The sequence below is a fragment of the Callorhinchus milii genome, unplaced genomic scaffold (genome assembly GCF_018977255.1).
Source record: "Callorhinchus milii isolate IMCB2004 unplaced genomic scaffold, IMCB_Cmil_1.0 Scaffold2, whole genome shotgun sequence".
NCBI lineage: Eukaryota > Metazoa > Chordata > Chondrichthyes > Chimaeriformes > Callorhinchidae > Callorhinchus > Callorhinchus milii.
Window position 1 is genome coordinate 13,785,067 of NW_024704743.1, and position 20,156 is coordinate 13,805,222.

General features: G+C 40.0%; 1 protein-coding gene across 1 annotated transcript in view; it reads right to left on the minus strand.

Moving 5' to 3' along the window:
- Positions 1-20,156, minus strand: part of itga9 (integrin, alpha 9) — a 204,051-nt gene that overhangs the window by 81,587 nt on the left and 102,308 nt on the right. The window contains exon 16 of the mRNA XM_007904045.2: positions 1,755-1,907. Within this exon, the coding sequence (XP_007902236.1) occupies positions 1,755-1,907 (153 nt within the window). The remainder of the gene's footprint in view (positions 1-1,754; positions 1,908-20,156) is intronic.

Sequence of the window (20,156 nt, forward strand, 5' to 3'; positions counted from 1 at the left end):
AACACTGGTTTGGCCTCAGCTAGAGACTCGGTTCAGTTCTGGGCATCGCACTTCAGGAAGGATGTCAAGGCATTGGAGAGGATGCAAAGGAGATTTACCAGAATGGTACCAGAAATGAGGGACTTCAGTTATCAGGAGAGGCTGGAGAAGCTGGGATTATTCTCCTTGGAGCAGAAAAAGTTAAGAGGAGACTTAATAGAAGTTTTCAAAATTATGAGGGGATTTGATAGGGTGAACAAGGAGAAACTATTTCCACTGGCGGGTGGGTTGGTAACCCGAGGACACCGATTTAAAATAGTTGTTAAAAGAAACAGGGGAGGTGAGGAGAAATTTTTCACACAGCGAGTTGTTGGGATCTGGAATGCAATGCCTGAAAGGGTGGTGGAAGGCGAATCGATAACAACTGTTAATAGAGAAGTAAATAATTATTTGGGGAGAACAAGTTTGTAGGGCTATGGGGTGAGAACGGGGGAGTGGGATTGATTTGAATAGCTGTTTTCAAAGAGCTGGCACAGACACGATGGGCCGAATGGCCTCCTTCTGTGCTGTATCATTCTATGATTCTATGAACTTCTGAGGATCTAAACTCCCCAGTTTAAAATTCTAAACTGTTGAGAATTTAGCAGTGTAGTTCAGGATCCTGTTTGTCTTGTAAATTGCTGCCTCACACTGTTTTGACATAGTGAGTAATGAGTCAACTAACACTCCCCATTCTCTTTCAGCTTCCCCATGGCAAGTTCTATCCCATCGATGGAGTATATAAAGAAGCCCATTATGCAGAATAGTTGTAATCTATTATCAGTATGTACATTGCTTTGCTTTCACATTTTTCCACAATTACACAGCAATCTAATTTTGATAGCATTGTAAAGTACATCTTTGTGTCTGGGCATTATAATGAGGCATTCAATGCTTGCTTGACCTCTCAAAGGCCTTATCCAGGTTTTTATTCTTTCATGGAGTATCTCTCGAAGATTCATGAGTGAATGTTTCATATCAAAACATTACTCTGCTGTCAAAAAGTTCAGTATTTAGATAAAGAGCCACACAAGTTAGTAACATAAATGATTTGAGGAATGAATGAAACATTGTACGCTTGCTGCAGTTTGACTTGGGTGCAGCAATGCTTCTGCAGAATTGTATAGCAACAACTTGCATTTATGTAGCGCCCTTCACGCCTTCTAGAGTGCTTGCCAGCGGCGGAGTCTGACCACGAGCCAGGGAGAGAGAGAGGTGACTGGAAGCACGATCAACCAGGAAGGTCTTTAGGCATTATGATAAATTCCTGCATTGGATTCAAACTCAACTCCTGTTAACCCTACAAGCTAAAACCCTAACAGGGAGGGTGGTCCTAGCTGGACAAGCAGCGGGAAAACTTGCCAGACAGAGGTATCAATGCCAAGATATGCAGGTTTAGCTGGTCAGACTCCAGCAGTACCCCAACACACACCTTGGCTCCTGCCAACCTGCGCCTAATACTTTCAGGAATTATGTAAGCAGGATGCATTGGTCCAGGGAGAGAGTGCGCTGCATAGACATTCCAACAATTTATCTCTGGATTTCCATGTATAAGTGGGATGTATGGAATTCCCAGTTTATTTTGGATACTCTGAAGCATGGTGATGGGTTTCTGCATGTGTCAGACACCTGGCTGACCAAAAAAANGTTCGAACTGCCTTGCAAACTTGTTCACAGCTCGCTTTCATTTTCATTTGTAAAATGTTGCTAGTCTACTTTCTTATTCTCATTCTCACCTGGTTCCGTTGAGCCAGTTTATGGCCTTTCTTCCAGCGCAGGATTGGTTTTAGAGCCGGTAGTTCTTTGTCATCTTTCCCACCAATTATGTGCTTGCCCAGGCTGTACGTCACTTCAAACACAATAGGCGAAATAACATCCTTCACCTCCCTCTGTAGGAAGAAAGACAGAAGTAATCACCTTAAAAAATACTCTTCACAAATTCCTGCAGGAGGATCACAAATAAGTAGAGAGCACAAGCAGCCCTTTATAGTTATGCCTATGGTTACCTCCCCTCAGCTCAGCTTCATGCTCCGCCACTGTCAAGCACTCTAGGATGCTTCCCTGCATGTGTGTCGCTGTGTAAATGCAAGTCGTTGTTGTTGTTGTAGTGTACGTTTGTTGTTGTTATTTATTGATTGAAATATCTTTGCTTGTTCCTCCATTTTACAACATGCTACCTTACATACTGTTCCATAACTGCATCCTTATGAGTGGACATTAAACTTCATCACCACATCTTCTACTTTAACTTACCTCACGACTGCAGAACCTCTGACTTCCCTTGCTCTTTCCTTCCTCTCACAATTTATAAGATTTAAAATTCAATTGTGCCATCACCCAACCACTTCCTGGCTTGTCTTTACTTTTCTTTACTGTCTTCAACCTTGGTTCTGCATTGCACGTAAGAGCATAACCCTTCACCTAGATTTTTAAAATTATCACCCAGGCATTGAAGCTTGCCTTGTCTTGTCTTCAGAACTAGACTTAACTATCGTCTAGCTTGCTTGGTTTTCTCTATATATTCACTAGCTGGTGTCTCCAGCAACAGGATCGCTACACCAGCTGAACTTCTGAGCAGAGCTCCTTTCTCTGGTAAAGACAAGGGGGGGAAATGCGACATGAGCTATCAAACTAATCGATAATTAACAGCCAGCTTCACAGGTTATATACTAGTTAACTTAATTTAAGTTAAGATGATCAATACAACGTTGACTTGTGGGCAAGACCTCCAACGGTGCTCACGAAAAGATTTGGGTTAGCTTTGGGCCCAATTGCTGGGCTAAAATCGGTGTGTGTGTGGGGGGTTCAAACAGCACTATAAATTGCCACTCTTATGCTTGATCACCTACAAAATATACAGTCACTACAATTTATAGTAAATCCTGCAAAGTGCTTTGAAACATCATCCTGATGTGAAAGGCACTGTATAAATGCAATGTGTTGTTGTTGTTGTTATCACATATAGTATTATTTTGGATCCAACAAAGCAGAACGAAGATCTGAAGAACTAGTCTTTTCAAGCTCTCAGCAAAGAAGGCAGAAACCGGGAGCACGGAACACAGATTATTTTATCTTTAATAGTTTCATAATTCATGTTCCTGCCTCTCACACTCTCCCTCCCACCCAGTAACGAATGGAAGGTAACCAGACAGTTCAGATTTCACTACTTTACACAGTCAGTGATGATGATGTTAAATAGACTACCAAGGGAGTCTGTGGAAGCAGATTGTATCAGCAAATTCAAGTGGGAATTAGACAGCTATTTGGCAAAGAAATTGATTGAGATAGCAATAGATGGCCATAAGAACAGCAATGGTCTTTTCTAGTTTCATACCTTCCTATGTTCTGATGTCCCCACACAGACTACCTCCATGCAAGTTGTTTCTTTCACACTAGGCAATGCTGCTCAAGTCTGAACTCAAAAGACTAGCCATCAGATTAACAAATCTGCTGATACAATCTGTTGCAAAAAATTGTTATTATAACCTTTTTAGAAGAAAACAAAGCAAAAGAAAACATTTGATATAGCATCTTATCACGTCTTCGAGATGCCTTGAGACGTCTCAAAAACATGGTAAGGCGGTATATCAAGTGCAAGGATTATTATTATGATTAAGATTCACTGTGTATCGAAAAGAACAATTACCAATGGAAATTGGGGTATGATTTCGACAGTGCCTCACATCAGCCTCAAAAGAAGAGTGAAATTCTCAGCTGCAGAAATATGTGTCAGTTCAGCTCCAATAAATCACTGCCAGGAAATGCTTGAGATTTCCTTTAAGTTTATAGAACTCATTTCACTGTACTTGAGTTTCCTGTAAAATAAACTTGAGGAGTGATTACAAGTGAACAGTGCATCTGTGTTTATTGGCAGTACAGAAACTACCTCTGGCCGCAGTGGGCTCATCTGTCATGCTCCACTTCACAGTACAACTAACATATTCCGATTGGGACGATTACAACTAAGTGATACAGATACTTGGGATGTGAGCATATCAGTGGTACAAAAAATAGATGGGTGATATGGGATGAAAATTTCTGTCATAAACTAATAAACTGGCAGAACATGCTCAATGGGCTGAATGGCCTCCTCCTATTCCAATGTTACTACAGTACTCTGGAGGCTGCTGAACATGAGGCTATGGAGTGCAATTGTGCAAAAGCACCTTGGGCCGTCCTCCTGACATGAAAGGCCCTATAGAAATGTAAATTTGTATTGTATTATGAAACAGACCTGCTCTACAACCATTCTGGACACAAGTTCAGTGGATAAGAATAGAATGAAATACAGTGTCATCTCATTACGACGCGTAATTCGGTCATTTTAGTGCAAAAGTGGGCTAGGTTGCCGGTGTGCACAGTGAATGGGTTCCACAGTGCAACTGTGTTACAACTAAATTCACTAACAACTAAGTGTGTTACAATGTGATATAGGCGTGTTACACCTTTATCAAGAGATAAAATAGAAAACTGGAAATGTAAAGAAGCGTGTTACAATGAAGCCACATTATATGAATGAGTGAAGCCCTTTGGATTTACAAAACATTTTCCTTCCCCAGGAATTTATAGTTTGCACTATTGGACAGCAGCTATCTCTTCAGAAGGTGGTTAACCACAAGCGAAGCTCCCAAGAAGATAAAGCAGTGCAGCGAGTGATTAGGGGTTGCGTTCCTGGTGCTCTTTCTAATTTCGGGCTTTCTGGATTTTAATGTTGAATTGGCGTGGCTGACATCAACTTGCCCAACTCCTGGGAACACACTAATGAATAAACCAAAATCTTCCAGAAACACAGAATGGAGGAAACACTATAAAGGGCACCGCTGGCCCTTCATCAAACAAAGCTGCTTTGAAATGCGAGCCCCCTCCCAGCCCACAGCACTCTCACATTGATAGGTTTCCTTTTAACCATAGGTTATCTAGTGCCCTTCAGAAATAGGGTGTGCCTGTAATGAGGAATGAAAAACACATTCAACCTGAAAGTTAAGTATTTTCACCTCTGAATGTACTAAAGGAAACCTTTTTTGTTAGTTTTGGCACTGTGAATGAAATAGATGTTTTAAAAGATTTTGCTGCTCACATGAATAACATTTGAATGCACATACCCGGATTTTATGAGTGGGCTGGGGTGATGTTGCTCTTTTGTGCAGTTTTATAATAATGATTGCATTTGATATAGTATCTTATGTCAACAGAACATCTCAAAGAGTTTTACCAGATTTACTATGTAGTGTAATGATTGGTTATTTGGAAGCAAATGCAGCAGCCAATTTGTACATAACAATGTCCCACAAAGAGCCATGAAACGAATAATCACATTTTTATCCGGAGGATTTTGGCCAGGATATCAGGACACCCTTCTCTTTTCGAATAGTGAACAGGATCTTTAACATCCACCTGAACAGGCAGACACAACCTCGGTTTAACATCTCATCCAGAGGGCACCTCCAACAATATAGTACTCCCTCAGTGGTGCACTGGAGAGTCAACCTAGATTATGAGCTCAAATTCCTGACAAAGGGTTGTACCCACAACCTTCTGAATCAGAGGCAAGAGCCCTATCAACAGAGGCAGGCTGACACCTTTATCAGGAGATAAAATAGAAAACTGAGATTACCAAGGTTCGTATGATGAGTCACAGCCAAAAAGTTACCCTGTCCTTCCCTTTCAAATGCTGGACAACATACTGTGTTTTCAGCATTTCCCTTTTTGAATTTGACTTCTTGCTCCAGTAACCTTGACTCATACTCTCACTTATTTAATGAGTGGATTTTCTATTAAATTATATCAGATATTATTAGCTTGCTGGATCCTTTGCTAAATCACTTTAAAGTTGAAAGGCTGAAATCCAATATCAATTCTAATTAAGTTCATGACAGTGTCTCTGATTTAATTTGAACTATACACAGGTTATCTTTAATGTGATTGTAAAACATTGGATTAAAAGGCAGTAAACAATGTGGGAATTCTAATCTATATGTATCTCATATCCACATATTTCTGCATTCCTCTATCAATGCATCCCCATATCAATGTGTTGCCAATCCTCATGTCAACCTATTGCCTTATCCCTATATTATTTTGGGTTTCATTCATTTCTTAGCTCTAATGTTGTAGGATTGTGTAAATAAATCTAATTGTTTTTTAAAAAAATACAATTAAATTGTCATATTAGTGAAGTTTTCAAAAACAGAAATAAATTGTTCTAAATTTGTCTCAAACTGTCAAAACAAAATATTTCAGGAGTGAATAGACCTCCATATGGACGAAGGAGTCCACATGGACTGGTCACAAAGGAGGGGGATGAAAGAGGTAAAAATGGCTTACATACATGGACCTAACCAACCTGGTGACAACAACAACTTGAATTTATATAACGCCACTCACACAGAGTAGCATCTCAAAATACTTGTGACCCAGATAGTCTTTGTTCCTAAGTCTACATTCTTACCCATTTTCTGTGGTTTCATTCTGTAATGAATTTGTTGAAACATTGTCAACTTCTCAAGGATTCTAGAGTAAACATTCTTCAACTTCATAAATCAGGTCATCATGCACTTACTATTTAACTAAACTATATACATGAGTAATTAGCAGAGATAATGCTCCAACTCTTCACAGATACAAAAGAGCTTCAACACTATTTTCTGAGATATTTGAATTGCTGAGTGATCTGGGGTAAAAGAGGCTCTAAAACAGCTGTACTGTACAACTATTTGATGAATTATTGCATTGTGAGCTACAAATATCATTAGACTCAGTTTCCCATCTCTGACCTGCACAGAATACTAAACAATACCATGTACCTAGCTGTCCCAGCAACATGTCCAAAGCTTCTTAGTGTTTTCTGGCTTGCAATTATAGAAATAATATAGCTGCTCGAATGCCTCTGACCCCCATTAACATAGTGGTTTTAGTTTCATTACTCGCACCATTTACAAAAATGTGAAAACCCATCAGCTAATATTAAGTTAGCACTTAATAAGAGCATATATTTCCCCGGAGTGACTTAATCGCTCCAATGTGCTTGTGTCACTCAAAATTATCAACATATTAACTGCATGAAGCATTGAAAACAAGATAACTGGGAGCATTTTATGCTTCCATCAGGAGCTGCGATTGAAGTGTAATGTTTGGATCTGGCTCTACACGGTTAGTGAAGACAAATGAAATTTCAGGACTGGAACAGAATGTTACCTGGTTTGGATTTGCACTAATCTGCAGAGACAATGGACAGTAACAGCATTGGCGGCACAATCTAATATTTAAAAATAGAAATTCGCCTCAAGGCTCTGAAAAATTGTCAGAAGTAAGACCTTGAGAGAAACGAGCCGTTTTTCCCCAAAGAGGCATCACCTGCTATTATTGCTCAAATAGGTTATGAACACTGCAAATTTTACTCCAATGACCTTTCATTAACTTCTTTTCTGCCCTCACCTTTCCTGAAGGCTTCAACTTCTTTCAGGAATACAGTACCCAAGTGGTCATTATTCATGTGTAAGCATAGACTGTAAGAGGCAGCAGACTATTCAGCAAAGAATCATCCCAATCAAATTCTAATCTTAAAACTCAAGTACGGTCGAACATGGGCATCTCCAGCAGTCATCACTGGATAGGTTTTGGTAATGGAATTGTTGCTCTCCACAATCCTGGGGTCCCTGACCAAAATTGATGCCACTCAATCATCATCTCAGCTACGACCAACACACTCAGCACAGATCAGGAATTAAATCTGACACTTTCCTGGTGTTGTCTGGTTACTCACTGAATATCTTTGCTAAGGCATTAGAGGAGTACAACCTTGAATCTGTTCTATACTAAATGATGCTCTTAAAATCCTAACTCATGGTGTCTGATTGCATAGATTTCTGCATTGACCATCAAAGTTCTAGTATAAAATAACAGTCACACATAGAATATAGTGGAATTTTCACTGTGTAAGAATTGTATGATATACGATTGTGAGATTTTGTATTGTAGGATGAAGGAGTGTGTGCACTAATCTAATTTTCAGTTTACCAATTGAGCAATCTCACAGATCACTCTAGGGTTTCACAAATCCTAGGAATTTACAGTGCAGAAGGAGGCAATTCAGTCCATCAAGTAAGATGAGAGTTTAATCCCACTGGCTGCCCTATCTCCATATCCCTTCAAGCATCTATCTTTGATATACTATTTCCTCCCTGAAACACAAAATAGAGGTGTAAAAATAAACATTAAATAGCCCTATCATAACTAGTTTATTAATAGCTCATTCCTGGGGAACACTCATTTTTCTTCTGTGCATTGCCTCTTGGGATTGGGCTGTCTCCTTATGTCACAGCGCCCAGAATAGAACACAGTACTTGAGGTGCGACCTGACCAGAAAAGTGTACAGCTTGAGAATGACTCCCGGTGTTGAATTTGAATTGAACCAAGCTACTGCACATTCGGTTTCGCTGTCTAAACTTGGTAAGATAATTGGCTATGGCATTTAACTATCTTTGCCAGTGCATGGGGAGCAGAGACATTGTGTGTCTATGGTTCTAACGGTCCTTATACTCAAGTATTTCAGACTGTGTATCTGAAGGCTGAAATGTAGCATAATTGTTAGTAATGGATTAAATCTGTTGGCAATTAGGAGATTTTACTCTGAAATAAATGCTGCTATTTTCGATTAAAACTTGCAAGATTATTCTACTTCCAATAAAAACAGGGCCAAAGTTTTAATAGAATCATACCCTGCTGATCCACAAACTGTGGGAAGGAAGGAAATCAATGACAACTCAGGAAATGGTAAGTGGTGATTTATAGCGAAAGATCAATCTGTGGCAAACATCTGTATTTTCACAGGAACACCTGGGCAAATCAACTACATGACGTCTGTCACCATGGCAATAATGCACAGGAGAAATAAGCAAGTTGTTACTGGAGAGTGTCTAAGAAATCATAGCATGTAAGGAGGCCATTCGTCACATCAAGCTGAAACTGGTACAAAGTCATCGACTGGAGCTACCTACTCTAATCCCAAGTCCCTGTTCCTTTTTAAATTGCCCCTCTTGAAATATTTATCCAATTCTCTTTTACACATCGAGGTTTCAGCCTGAATTACTACTTGGGTCAGCTTGGCTCAGTTAGCAGCATTCTCATTTCTGAGTCAGAAGGTTGTGGGTTCAAGCCCCACATTGGGACTTGAACTCACATAGTCTAAGCTGACACTCCAATGCAATGCTGCGAATGTGCTGCTTTTTCTGAGGTGCCATCCCTCAGATGAGATGTTAAACCGTGGTTCTGTCTAACTGTTTAGGTGCACCTTAAAGACCCCATGTCATTATTTGAAACAAGAAGGGAGTATCTCCCAGTGTCCTGGCCAACAATCTCCTAAATAAAATTGATCATTTACTGTATGGCTGTTTGCAGGACACGGCTGTGCGTAATTGACTGCTGTGTTCAACCACAAAACACTAGTCACTACACTTTACAGTATATCCTGTGAAGAGCTTTGAGAGGTCCTCCCGATATGACTGGTGCTATACCAAATGTAAGGGTTATTAATTTCATACAGCATTTAATGTTTGAACAACCCTCCTTACAAAAAAGTTTTTTTTAACTTGCGTCATTAACTCCTCCATTGGCAATCTTGAAAATATCTCCATTAACCAACTGGTGTCAATAAACTTCAGTATTTATCCTCTCAAACCTTTCAGAATTTTGAAGATTATCTATTGGATCTTCTTTTTAATTTTCTGTGCACCAGTGAAAACAGCCTGATATTTTTTACTCTATTTTCTGACTATAACTTGGTGCCAACCATGTGAACCTATTCCATATCCTTCCCATGGTTCTGCTATCCTTTCTACAATGGATGCCGAGGGTGATTTTGCCCTCTGTATGTGAAAAGGGTATTCTTATCTCAGTAAAGTGACATGGACATTATTTTTTCAGGTCTGTGCAAGATGTCTGCATTGGCATGACTGGCTGCATAATGATGTCACATTTGTTTAGCACCAAATGGATACAGGTAAAATGAATGCTGAGAGTAACAGCAGGTTAAGAAGTTATTGTCCTTTGTCATGAAATTCACCAGAAAAATCGCACAAGTGAAAAATGACAATTCTAGGAAAAATGTCCTGGGTCGGCAAACAAAACCATCATAACTCTTCCAGATGGCAAAGTGAATAATAGCACTGTCAGAGCATTTGTTCCTTGAACTAAGTTGCCTGAAGAATCACAAAACTGTGACAATGTCTCTTTAAAAACAATCTCAGCCTGCAGCTTTCCCCCATATGATTAAAGAGGTGGAGAAGCTAGCTTTATTTCAAGAAAAATGCTTGAAATAGAAATTGCTGATCCAAGCATCCCTCTTATATATTGCTTCCAGAAAGGTAAACTATTTTAGCTTTAAATTCTTGGTATTTAAATACTCTTTTTGGCTGCATTACACGTTTACCTTGTAAACTTGTCAAATATGACAATACATCGTCAGTTATTACAGCAATAACAACACATGACATAGCAGAAAATATTCCAACAGTTCAAAGTACACAAGAAATTGTGGACCAAAAGTATATAATTATAAATTCATTGTGTTTTGTGCCAATGAATGTAGTTTGTGAACCAAGGAAATGACTAGGCAAACAAATTATCCGCGGAACAGAAACTGACAGTAATTTTTGTTAACTGGGAAGCTAAGACGAAGGGCCAAGACTGGTTCATTTAATACAATAGTACTTTTGCCTCTGGGTAAGAAGGTTGTTGTCTCAATCCCTCCACTAAAGCTTGAGCTGGCTATCCATGCTGCCACTGGGGTCTTGAGTGTCATTTCTAAAAGTCACCAAAGTGCAGCCTTTTATCACACTTCATGGCCTCTTTGAGAAAGCAAATGTTCCTTACCCCAAAATATCCAGCATGCATATTAAACAGGTTTTTTTAATGCAGATAAACCACATGGAAATAAACACTGGAGCAAGAGACATTAAAGATGCAGGCATAGTGTAAGGGTGTCCATTAGTAGAAGTGGCGAGGAAAAGGATTTGGGAATTGATCAATTACTGAAGATTTACGTCAATGCTAAGCCAACTGTCTCAATACACCTACCATACCAGAAACAAAGAGATAAGGTCCAGATTCTTAAAATTTGAAACAATAACACAATAGCTAGAATCCAATGGAAACTTCGATCGTGTATCCATACATGTCAGCCATGACACAGGCGGAAACACATTACCGAGATTTATAGGATATAGAGTGAGGAGGAAAGATGATTGGGGATATTTTCGGTGGACAGTGGACTTGATAAGCTAATTTGTTCTTTTCTATTCCATTCTTTACAGCAATATTTCACCTCTAATGCACTACCTTTATAATTATAATAATCCTTGATTTTTGCCCACAAAATATACAGTCAATTCACTTTACGGTATATTCTGTGAAGCTCTTTGGAAGGATTATTATTATTATTTGGTATAGCACCTTATCATGTCTTTGAGACATCTCAAAGAGCTTCACAGAATATAAGTCTCAGACATTATATCCTCAGACATTCTCAATATCACCTTAGAAACGCACAAAAAAGGTAGAGAAACGGCAAAATAGAGGAGGATTCACCAGAGGGTATCAAGAGAAAGCAGTGATGGAAACCCAAAGGCTTGTTATTCCAAAGGAGATTGTTCCACCTCTGAATTAACACTGAGAACTTGTGACCAAGTGCACAGTGGATCACTGTGGACACGTGAAAACATATCTCAAAAACATTTCAAACACAAAGCAACATGGGCTAAATGTCTGTGTGAGAATGAAGCATTGATTCCCATAAGACACATAAAAACATATTATTTTCACTTGCTAGACATCAAACAATGTTTTGAAGCTAGATAATGATCCCATGGGGGCCCTTACCATGTTTTAGGCTGACCAGTTCTCTCAGGATTAGGACTTCACTTGCAATCTGCCAACCCTTCAATGTTTTACTGCAGTCCCCATGGTATTCCAACCCTTCCGCTAGTTTCTCAACAATCTCTAGGATGTGTAATTGGTGCCAACAGTGCAAATGTAAACATAGAAGTATGAGATCCAATGGTGCTGATGGGCCACTGTTGCAGCCAGACTTTACCCAATAGAGCTTTAAATTATAAACCTATGGCACAGTAAGTAAAAACAATTCCTGCAAGAGCAACACTACACTTGTCTAAAGTACAACTGTCCCCTCTCACCTCCCTCAACAATTTCTCAGTGAACCTAACTCAGAAGCCGAGACCACCAGCACTTTCCGATTGAAACATTGGCAGGAATATCTATGACTAGCAGAGAACTATCCCACAAATGTATGAATTGTTTCCATCTGCAGCCTATAGCCGGGCATTAGCGTTTGTACATTTTTGTTTTGGTTTATATGATGTGATCACATCACTGCTACTGGATACTTCACAGCATTAGTCTACCAGCAGACTGAATACTGACCCGCATTCATTGCTGTAGGAGCATAGGAAAACAGAGGAATCCATTCAGGCTGTTCCACCAGTTTATTAGATTTGGGCAGATCTTCTAACCCCTTTGCCCTGCTCTTTCATTTCTCCTTAATATCTCCACTGTTCAATTATCTGTTTATAGGAACATAGACAGCACCTGAAATCACCAGGCTTGTAAATTTCTCCTGTGATGCAGATAATTATATAGTAAACAACTGAGCAACTCCCAAACTACAACAACCAGAGCTATGAACGCATAACTGCTCAAGTAAAAGAACAACAATAGTTGAAAAACAGATGTCCATTCCAGGATTCATTTACCTTCAAGCATTGGAACATTGGCAAGAATATCTATGGCTAGAGGAGAACTATCCCACAAATATATGAATTATTTCCATCAAGCACAGGTCGAGTCTTCATTCGCCAACCTGAACTACAAGTCAGGAATATGAGAATAAGTGGCGTTTAGTTTACAAGGTTTCTTAACCAAGAAAATACTCTTTGAATTCCCATCAGCCAACAGTGTTATGTTTGGGTGGCATGAGTTACATATTTCTGACCCCTTTTGTGACACTCAGATTCTTTACTAAGAAATCGAGTTCGATTAAGAAATAGCGCAAAGTACTCCCTATATTTTATATTTATATATGCAGGCCCCTTTGTGTGTGTTTCCCTCGCTACTAGCCGCTGTTCGGGTTAGAACTCTCCATGTGGTTGTGAGAAAGAATCAATCTTTCAAGATGATAGGAATGCTGACAGCTGAGATGCCAGCTTATTGCTGAAAGTCTCGTCTCTCAAAAAAAGCTTTGCAGCTGGCTTCACTGCTCCAATTATGTGGGAATGATGCACCAATGTTTCTACAACTGTGGATAATTCTATTGATGGGACAGTGTAGATAGAGCTTCACCTTGTCTCTAACCCATCTGTCACTAACGTGGAAGTGTGGATGGATATTGTAGAGGGAGCTTTACTCTGTCTACCCAGTACTGTCACTGACCTGGGAGTGTGGTAGACATTGTTTATTAACTTCAGTCAAGATACTTCAGTAACACGGAACTGGCTGGCATGTTCACAAGACTGGGGGAACTGTGTGTGTGGAGTTCTGTAGCTCAGTGGTTAGAGGACTTGCTTTGCAAGTGAGAGACCTGGGTTTGATTCCCAGCAGGGTGAAACCTTGGGCAAGTTTCCTTACTCCAGATGCCTGATAATAATCCCTCAAGAAAAAAAAACAATAATAAATTGGTAATTTCAATCCACGATTGTTTGAGGGGACTTGCCATGCGCAATTGGCGGCTGCATTTCGCTCACAAATATACAGTCAGTTCACTTTACAGTATATTCTGTGAAGCGCTTTGAGACGTCTAGAAGATGTGAAAAGCCCTATATCAAATGCAAGGATTATTATTATTATTATTATTATTATATTTGCTCAGTGTATCAATTTTAAATAGTTCATTTTTTCCCAGCGGTGGAGGGGGAATCTGTGTTTCACACTGTCTGAATGCTGCAAAGAAAGTTTGAAGGAGATAAAAACTGACTTTTGCAGCATCATCATTTTAAGGCTTATTTTAATTAATCATAAACATTAACACTGGGCACGATCTTCTAAATGTTTAAGTCCAACAATAATATTTGATACAGCACCATACCAACTTATCGAGATTTCTTAAGGCACTTCACAGGATTTACTGGAAAGTGTAGTGACTGTGCCTTGCAAGTGAATCCTCAATACAAATTGTTGAATCCCTTCTGCTTAAACACACTCTGTTTGGATTAAGGTTTTGCTTTGCTGTTGAGAGCATACAAGGAACCCTGTGAAGGAACGGAACAGGATGAAACTGAAACAGAGGGGATAAAAAGGTCTGTCCTCTTCCCCATTTGGAAGTTGAGAAACCTGAGCTGGTACCTGACCTACCACATGAAAGAGATTCGATGTTAATTACTTTGACAAGTCAGCTTCTAAATACACTCAACAAAACCAAATAATTGAACACTGCTGATGTTACAACTATGGCCAATTTGCATTCTCCTGGACAAAATATTTTTGCTGTAGCACAGCCAATGTTTAATCTACTGAAACTGCATATCCAGGAAGGAGATATAAATCTCTTTTCAGTTTCAAATGATTAGAATTCAAAAAAGTTTTTATTCTCAAGCCTATTGGAGTATGTATAGTCAATTGATGTTTGTGTTATTCTAATTCAGTCAATTTTAAACATTGATGTACAATGGATCTTTATAAATGGAATAGGAAAGTACACTCAGCATATTTTGAGGATGTATCAGGTATCTTCAGGCTATACTTTAACATGGGTCAAACGTAGTGGCTGGATAATATAGTGCTTTGTTTAAGAGATGAAAGGGTTCACTAATTGTGAATTTGTATCTGAAGCCTCTTCCACTCCATCCAATACATTGCAACACTATAAATAATAATAATAATCCTTGCATTTGATATAGCACCTTATCACATCTTCGAGACATCTCAAAGCGTTTCACAGAATATACTGAAAAGTGAAGTGACTGGATATTTTGTGCAAAACAATAAACAAATGTAATGGCATTTCATATTAGAAATAAATTTAAGGCACCTCTAATAGCTCAGTGGATAAAGGCATTGCCTAGTACAGCACAAGGCTATGCAGACCGAAAGATCACAGGTTCAAATCTTGGTTGTTGTTGAGTTAGGTGATCTCAGACAGGGTGCTAGCTAGAGGGTTACCATACACCAACAGAGCAAAAGACGACTCAAAAACATAACGCCTTGGGACGCCTTGGGACGCCTTGCAGCGCCTTGGGACGTCCTCCTGACGTGAAAGGCGCTCTATAAATGGAATCTTGTTGTTGTTGTTGTTGTTGATAACCGAATACAGTAGATTTATTTACCAGTGTGTTTAGTATTAAGTGCTTTGAGACGTCTAGAAGATGTGAAAAGCGTTATATCAAATGTAATTCTTATCATTATTATACTATTGCTACTCAAATTGATGAGCACTGTTGCCGTTTCCTGTAGATGTATCTAGTTATATGGGATAGAAAGAGGACAGCAAGAATTGGTCTTTAAGTAAGGTCCAAAGTGAAGGTTTGCTCAGTCTAAAGGCTGCTTTATAAAAGCTTAGTCCTTGAAGTCAGAACAAGGAATGGTGGGGTGTCATACGCTTCCTTGTAGGAAACAAACCCAAAAACAGATTAGCAAAACTTCAGACTGCATTATAGGTAGACTATAGGGGGAAGGTCTTGTCTCGTTGAATGTAAACCATGGGGGGGGGGGGAGGAGTGCGGGGGAGCAATCCTGTCCACACAACTACCTCTGTATTTAAACCTCATTGGAAGTACACTACAGGGGTTATTTTTTGACTGCAGTTACCTTTCTATACCAGTCTCATTGGTAACGCACTATAGGGGTTTCCTGCCTCATCAGAAGTGCACTACAGGGGTTATTGCGCCGGCACTTTAATGTTATATTCCAACATCATTGGATGTGCACTACAATGGTTTATCTTACTCTATTCCAACCTGGATTCAAGGTTTTGCATAAGATTTTAATTTCGATTGAAGCAGACTGCAGACAGGAGTTGACGGATATTTGCAAGCTGTTTTGGGGGTCCATACAAAGAGAACTTTCAATCAACGTGTAATTCTCTGAAGATTGTTTTTAACTTGAGAAGACTGAACAGCGTTTGATGTGAGAGAAATGTTCTTTTTGGGCAGCTTGACAGCACAATGCATTTGTGCTCCACAACTCAGCAAAATCACATGCAACCCAACTAAGGCATCCTCCCACTAGGACAATGCAAACCTTGCCAGGCTGCTCTGGCACATCTGGGAACAGTAATGTTGGCAGAGTTCTAGGAAGAGAGTGTCTGCCTATTCAATCAACTGGAACATTGCACAACAAGCCTGAAGTTGCAACCAATGTACAAATAAAGAAGAGGAAAATAATAAATGTAAAACTAAAGAGAACCAGTAGTGTTCATTTTAAAAGCACAGATCATGCAGTATTGTATTTTTGTGACTACACATCACTGACCAATTTATAAGTATCATATTGCAATGGTTTTGAAGGCATATTGGAGAAATCAGGAAGAAAAGGGGCCATCCAAGATTTTGTGTACAGGCAGTAAAAAGTTATTATGAACTAAAAGGCAAAATAAATCAGTTTTATGCTTTGTATCTCTTTTCAGTTCTTTCTCGACTCCTCTAAATTTTTTCGTACTTGCTTCTGCATTGTATTCAGCCGCAATAAACAACAAATTACATTTGTAAAGTGCCTTTCACGTCACGAAAACAACCCAAGGTGCTGGTCAGTCAAAGCAAGAAGACCACTTTCTTCTTATAAATCCTCCTCGATTCTTAATCTTCCTTTTAATTTTCCTGTTGGCCCATTTGACAGCATTTCTGTGTAATTTGCCCCGGTGCACTTGGGTATATACTACCTTCCACAACCTTCTCAAACCATACCGACCCAGCTGCTCACTTTGCTCACCGGTCACCGGCCTGCTTCTTGTCCCCTGTTCTCCCTACCCCATCATTAACGGCTGGGCTTTCTGCCCCCGCTTTCTGGAACTCCATCCTGTTTAAATACCTCCTTTCCTTGGCACCCCTCTAACTCCCCACAGCAGTACCCACTGCCTCCACTCTACTGGCTCCGGCCTCCTCCTTGTCCCTCAAATTCTCCGCTCTACCATCGGCAGCCGTGCCTTCAGCCACTATGCCCTGAAGCTATGAAACTCCCCCCCCTCAATCCCTTCGCCTTGCTTCCTCTTTTCCCATTTTCAGGTTGTGCCTGAAAACCTTCCTCTTTGACCGCACCTATGGTCACCTTCCCCCTCCCACTGGCTTAGCATTGGGCTCCACCACTGTTAAGCGCTCTGGGACGCCGCTCAGCGTGGATGGCGCTATATAAATGCAAGTTGTTGTAAATCAGGGAGCAAACTGGCCCCTATAGGCTCCCCCATGTACTGACTCAGGCCTTTTCTTGGCCTACAGTCCATATCAAAGCCTGTCTATATTGTCCTGCCTCTTTACTCATCAAGTGTGTACAACAACAAAAAATTCTACAGCATGGCTTCTCCTGCAGGAATGGAAACTGACTTGATCTCCCAGAGACTGATAATTCTAGCTTGTAAGAACACTTAATCTTAAAATGTAACATTGTGCAGAATAGTGGAAAATCCTTCAATTCAGTCTCAATTTGGAAGGGCTCTCTTACTGAGAGAGCATTGCTTGTGTTTCAAATGACATCTTTCAGCCTCTGGATTGTGTACACATGTGCTTTTGATTTGTAAACTCCGCCTGACTGCCTGTTCCAGGATCCCTCAAGCAGCTTCTGCTGAAGATACTGTATTGTCCAAACACTGAGCACAGTTCAACAACGTGAAAGAGCAAATTCTAAAACTGAACTGACAAAGTAGGAAACGCTTGTTTCATGCTGCTACATCTGACATTAGGTTTGTTATTTTTGCGTCACTTTATTTTAGTCCAGTTTTATTTTAGTTGAGGGCCAACAGTGTACAAAAGACCTAAACAGTATTTGCCTGCTTATGCCAGCTCTCTGCACAAGAAACTGATGAAGAGGAATGAACAAAGGTCAGGCTCGGTCCAGATGTGATAATGAATGACCTGTGCTCTGGGAGTTTCCATCACACAGCTTCTCTCTAAATCAATCCTGAATCTCCAACAGAGACGTCATAGATGTTTCATAGAAAAAACACTTTTTTTCTTTTGATGCCAGGAAAAGAATGGGTTGTCCGTGCACTATACTCTTTCACAAATTCTAGTAGCTACACACTGTTAGTGTCTAGGACAATGACACTATTAATAATGGGATGGCCACATGTGGCGTAGCAAAAGCACTAGTGATAAGGCGCTATATCAATTGAAAGGATTATTATTATTGTTTACCATCCGTCTCAATCACGGAAACTGTTCATATCACGTACCTGCCATTGACTTTTGGTATCAACTAAGAAAAAAGATAGTGGGATCTAATTTGTGATATTTCTTAATGGAATTCCTTGCTAAGAGATCTGAGTCACACAAATAAGGCTTTCCTCTTGTAATCAAAAGAACATTGCAACAACCTGCAGCAAATTGGCGCTGATGTGAATCTACTTCCAGAGTAGAGTTCTCAAGGAATTATGCCATAAGGAATTCCATTCAGAAATACCTCAAATCAGACCCCAGTATTTGCCTGTTTTTCTAAGATAATCAATGCAAACTATATTGCAATATCATTCCTTATTGTGATATTGTACTTATGGAATTTTTCCTTCTTTGTACTGGTATATGCCCACTAGTGCATATATCATCCGCAGACATGGGGTCAACTTCCACATGTATGCGGATGACACCCAACTCTATTTTTCTGCCTCCACCCTCAACTCCAGGGCCACTGCTGTCCTGACAGACTGCCTGTCAGACATCAAGTCCTGGATGAGGGCAAATTTCCTACAGCTGAATGTGAACAAGACTGAGGCCCTCCTGATTGGCTCACGCCAGTGCCTCAGCACCTCAGGCTCTGGCAACATCAACCTCCATGGTTGCACACTTCAACTCACCAAGCCATCAGGAACCTAGGGGTCTTGTTCGACCCTCAACTGTCTTTTCTCCCCCACATTCAAGCCATGACCCGCTCTGCCTTCCCTCACCTCCGTAACATCACCCGACTCCACCACTACCTCACCCCTCAGGCCGCTGAAACTCTTGTTCATGCCTTCATCATCTCCAGGCTCTACTATGCAAACGTTTCCACTGGCTCCCTATCCTTCAGAGGATCCAGTTCAAGATCCTGGTCCTCACATACAAAGCCCTCCATGGCCTCGCCCCACCCTACCTCTGCGACCCTGGGTGAGTGGCGCTATATAAATGCAAGTTGTTGTTGTGATTGTTGTAGAAACTGAATCTCAAACAATTAGAAAACTGCGTATTATTGGTGCAAACACAAATGAGGCCTAAAACCACAAGTGAAGTTTCCTGAAAGGCAGGAATGATCTGATATTTGAAAAATGTCAAATAAAAAAACATTGTTGCACAAGAGAATATTCCTTTTTTAAAAAAATAAACTATTAAGTATACATTTGGCAAGCTACAAAAGGTCTGTTTTCCTCTTCTATGACTAAATCTAATGACACATAATGGAGTCAATTTGCAAGTTCACTATTCAGCAAATCAAAAGGACCCAGATATGCAGATCAGAATCAGTCTTAGCTGTGATGCACTCCATAGTGAAATATTCGAATAGTGCCCCATGAACAGAGGAACCTGTGCAAATAATAATCCTTGAATTTGATATAGCGCCTTATCATGTCTTCAAGACGTCTCAAAGCACTTCACAGAATATACTATAAAGTGAATTAACTATGCTTTGTCGGTGAATCTTGGCAGCCAATTTCGCACAGCAGTGTCCCACAAACAGTCACGGACTGAGTGACCAATTTTTTTTAAGGAATTATTCATGCAGAGTACAAAAATAATAACAACTTGCATTTATAGTTTGTAGTAGTGTCAGTAGCACAAATGCAAGTACTGATGCATTGCCATTATTAATGGTAATGCATCAGTACTTGCATCAATACACTGTCATCATCAATACACTGTAATCATAGAACATTACAGCACACAAACATGCCATCCAGACTGTAATACCTGAGCCGGCGTTTTTTAATGTAATCCCATCCTCCTGCCCAATATCCA